This window comes from Arachis ipaensis, chromosome B3 (assembly GCF_059453495.1).
Source record: "Arachis ipaensis isolate K30076 ecotype BB chromosome B3, ASM5945349v1, whole genome shotgun sequence".
In the NCBI taxonomy this organism is placed as follows: domain Eukaryota; kingdom Viridiplantae; phylum Streptophyta; class Magnoliopsida; order Fabales; family Fabaceae; genus Arachis; species Arachis ipaensis.
This window is the reverse complement of record NC_142438.1, coordinates 94,375,043-94,377,614: the sequence shown is the minus strand read 5'-3', so window position 1 is coordinate 94,377,614 and position 2,572 is coordinate 94,375,043. Positions and strand designations below refer to the sequence as shown.

The 2,572-nt window shown below is 37.1% G+C and overlaps 1 protein-coding gene across 1 annotated transcript; it reads left to right on the top strand.

Moving 5' to 3' along the window:
* Nucleotides 1-246: 246 nt before the first annotated feature.
* Nucleotides 247-801, top strand: LOC148571620 (uncharacterized). The gene is given in 1 exon segment (XM_088507298.1): nucleotides 247-801. A coding segment is annotated over 1 exon segment (555 nt).
* Nucleotides 802-2,572: the final 1,771 nt, after the last annotated feature.

The following is a 2,572-nucleotide window of genomic DNA, read 5'->3' as shown; positions in this document are numbered from 1 at the left end:
AAGTCAAAGGAAACTCCATGAGGTATAAAGGTTGTTTATCTCAATGATGAGGCTAGGCTGTGGCAACAGATACTAAGCAATTATGTCATGCTTAGTACTCACGAGTCAGAAGTGCCAGCTGCCATGATCCTCTTTATTTGGTGTGTCATGGAAGGGAAGGACCTATACCTTCCAGGACTCATCAGAAAGTATATGCCTAGAGTTCATGTTAGAGGCACCTTGGCTTTTCCTTATTTGATCACTCAGATGGCTCGTCGAGCTGAGGTGCCTTGGGAGCCAGAGGATGAGAGACCACCAATTGTCGACTACAAGAAGGTTATTCCGCACGGCAAGCGGTTTGGCCCTCTAGGCCACAGACCACCTACTACTGCTCCCACTGAGGCAGCCACATCCTCAGCAGCACCTTCGGCACCTGCAGCACCACCTACTTCAGTAGCACCATCATCCACCTCTCAGCCAGTTTACCATCTTGTGCAGCGCCTTTTTGAGTGCCTTGATAAGATGGAGCGCCGCAATCAGCGACGCTATGAGCAGTTAGAGCGTCGCAACAAGCGATGCTATGCACATCTGAAGCTGATTGTGACTTCGGGGCATACTGACATCCCCTCTGAGCCTGACACACCCTCAGAGCACTCTGAGGAGGAGGAAGATGAGCAGGAGGAGGCCCAGTAGGAGGAGACTTAGCCTGAGCATCCTACAGAGCCACAAGCACCTGCACAGCCACAGCCGACAGAGCCAGAGGCACATCCTTCAACAGGCGATGATAGAGATGCAGGCGAAGATCCTTCTCACCCAGCTTAACTGAGAGCATCGAGGACGATGCTATGATTTAAGTGTGGGGAGGTCGCCGTCTCCGGCGGACTATATTTTGGTGAACCATTTCAGACTTTTATTCTATTTTGCTTTATTTTGTATTTTGCTTTATTTTATTTTATTTTTCTTTTAGTACTTGCACATTTTTTATTTTTTGTACTTTTGTTTATTTTTACTTTATTGCATTTTGCACTTTGGGCTTGTATATATCTTAGTATTTAGCTTGAATTGCACTTTTAGTTTATTAGTTGTGATTTGAAAAAATGGGGATTATTGAGCTTAGTTTACCCTTTTGCATATGAGAAGTTGGTTTGATTGGAAATAGGGAGTAAACTAAAAGTTTTAGCTTTTCATAATCACAACATTTCATTTAGTATATATATAATAATAATAAATGTTGGTCAATTTGTTGAAAATTTCAAGAAATACATTTTTCTTAAAAAGGGCATTTAAGATTCACATTGATTTGAGTTAAAAGTTTTTGAAACTTGCATGATTTTGAGCTAAGAACACACAACCCGTGAGTTTTTTAGCTTAATTATATGGTTACATTATTTAACCATGATTTTTATTCTTGTGTATTTTCCTCTTTATGACTGCAATCTTTAGTTTGTTCCATTCTATATGTCCATTATTTAGTGTATATTCATGCATATATGTGATTGAGGCCATCATTTGATATTAGCTCACTTATCCCAAATAGCCTACCATTCCATTTATCTTTGTTTGCCACTTTGAGCCTTTTTAATCCACATTTGTTCTTTATATCACCACATCACTAGCCTTAAGCAGAAAAATAATTAATTACCCTATTTGAATCTTTGGTTAGCTTAAAATAGTGTGTGTCAACTAAGTGTGGGAAAATGTGAGAACTTGGATTGATGAGAATGTGTTTTGTTTTTATTGACAAATATTGATAATTTGGGTGCTTGCTCATGTGAAACTATAGGAACCATATGCATTGATATATTATGCTTTCATTTATATAAAATGAAAAATAAATAAATATAAAAAAAAGAGAAAAAAAGAGAAGAAATAAATAAGTAGGGATAAAATTACCCCAATGTTAAGTTCAATAAAAAGATCAATGCATATGTGGTGGAATTAGAATTGATACATGAGTGTGTGAAAATATGTAAAAGTGAGATTTTGGGTAGCTAAGCTTAACTTTAGAATTATATAGAGTGTGTGTGTGTGTTAGGTGAGAACTTAGGTTAGTCAAAGATTCAAATGATAGTTCACTTGGCCATACATATATCATCACCTTTACCTTAGACCCATTACAACCTTGAAAAGTCCTCATGATGTTTGTATTTGTACGCTAAATATTTGTTGATTGGTTAGATGAAGAATAAAGTTTTAGAAAGCATGATTAGAGGAGATTTGAGTGGTTTAAACCCCAAACACTTGAGTGATTAGAGTGCATATACAAATTCAGTGAGGGTTCAATTGCTCATTTCCATATGTCCATATTTGATCATTGCTTGTCTTGCAAGTTTGTGAACCCTTTTGATTAACTCAACTCAATTGTGAATGTACTTTGACATGATTGATTTAGTCCTTGATTGTGTATATATGATTTCTTGGAAACTTGACTCATTTTGACCATATATATATATAATAGATGGTAATTAGAATAGCATGATGCATGTAGGTAGCTTGCATCTAGATAGGTTGCATTGCATAAGTTCTACCATTTTGCCTTCACTCTTTTGGCTCTCTTGAGCTTAGCATGAGGACATGCTAATGTTTAAGTATG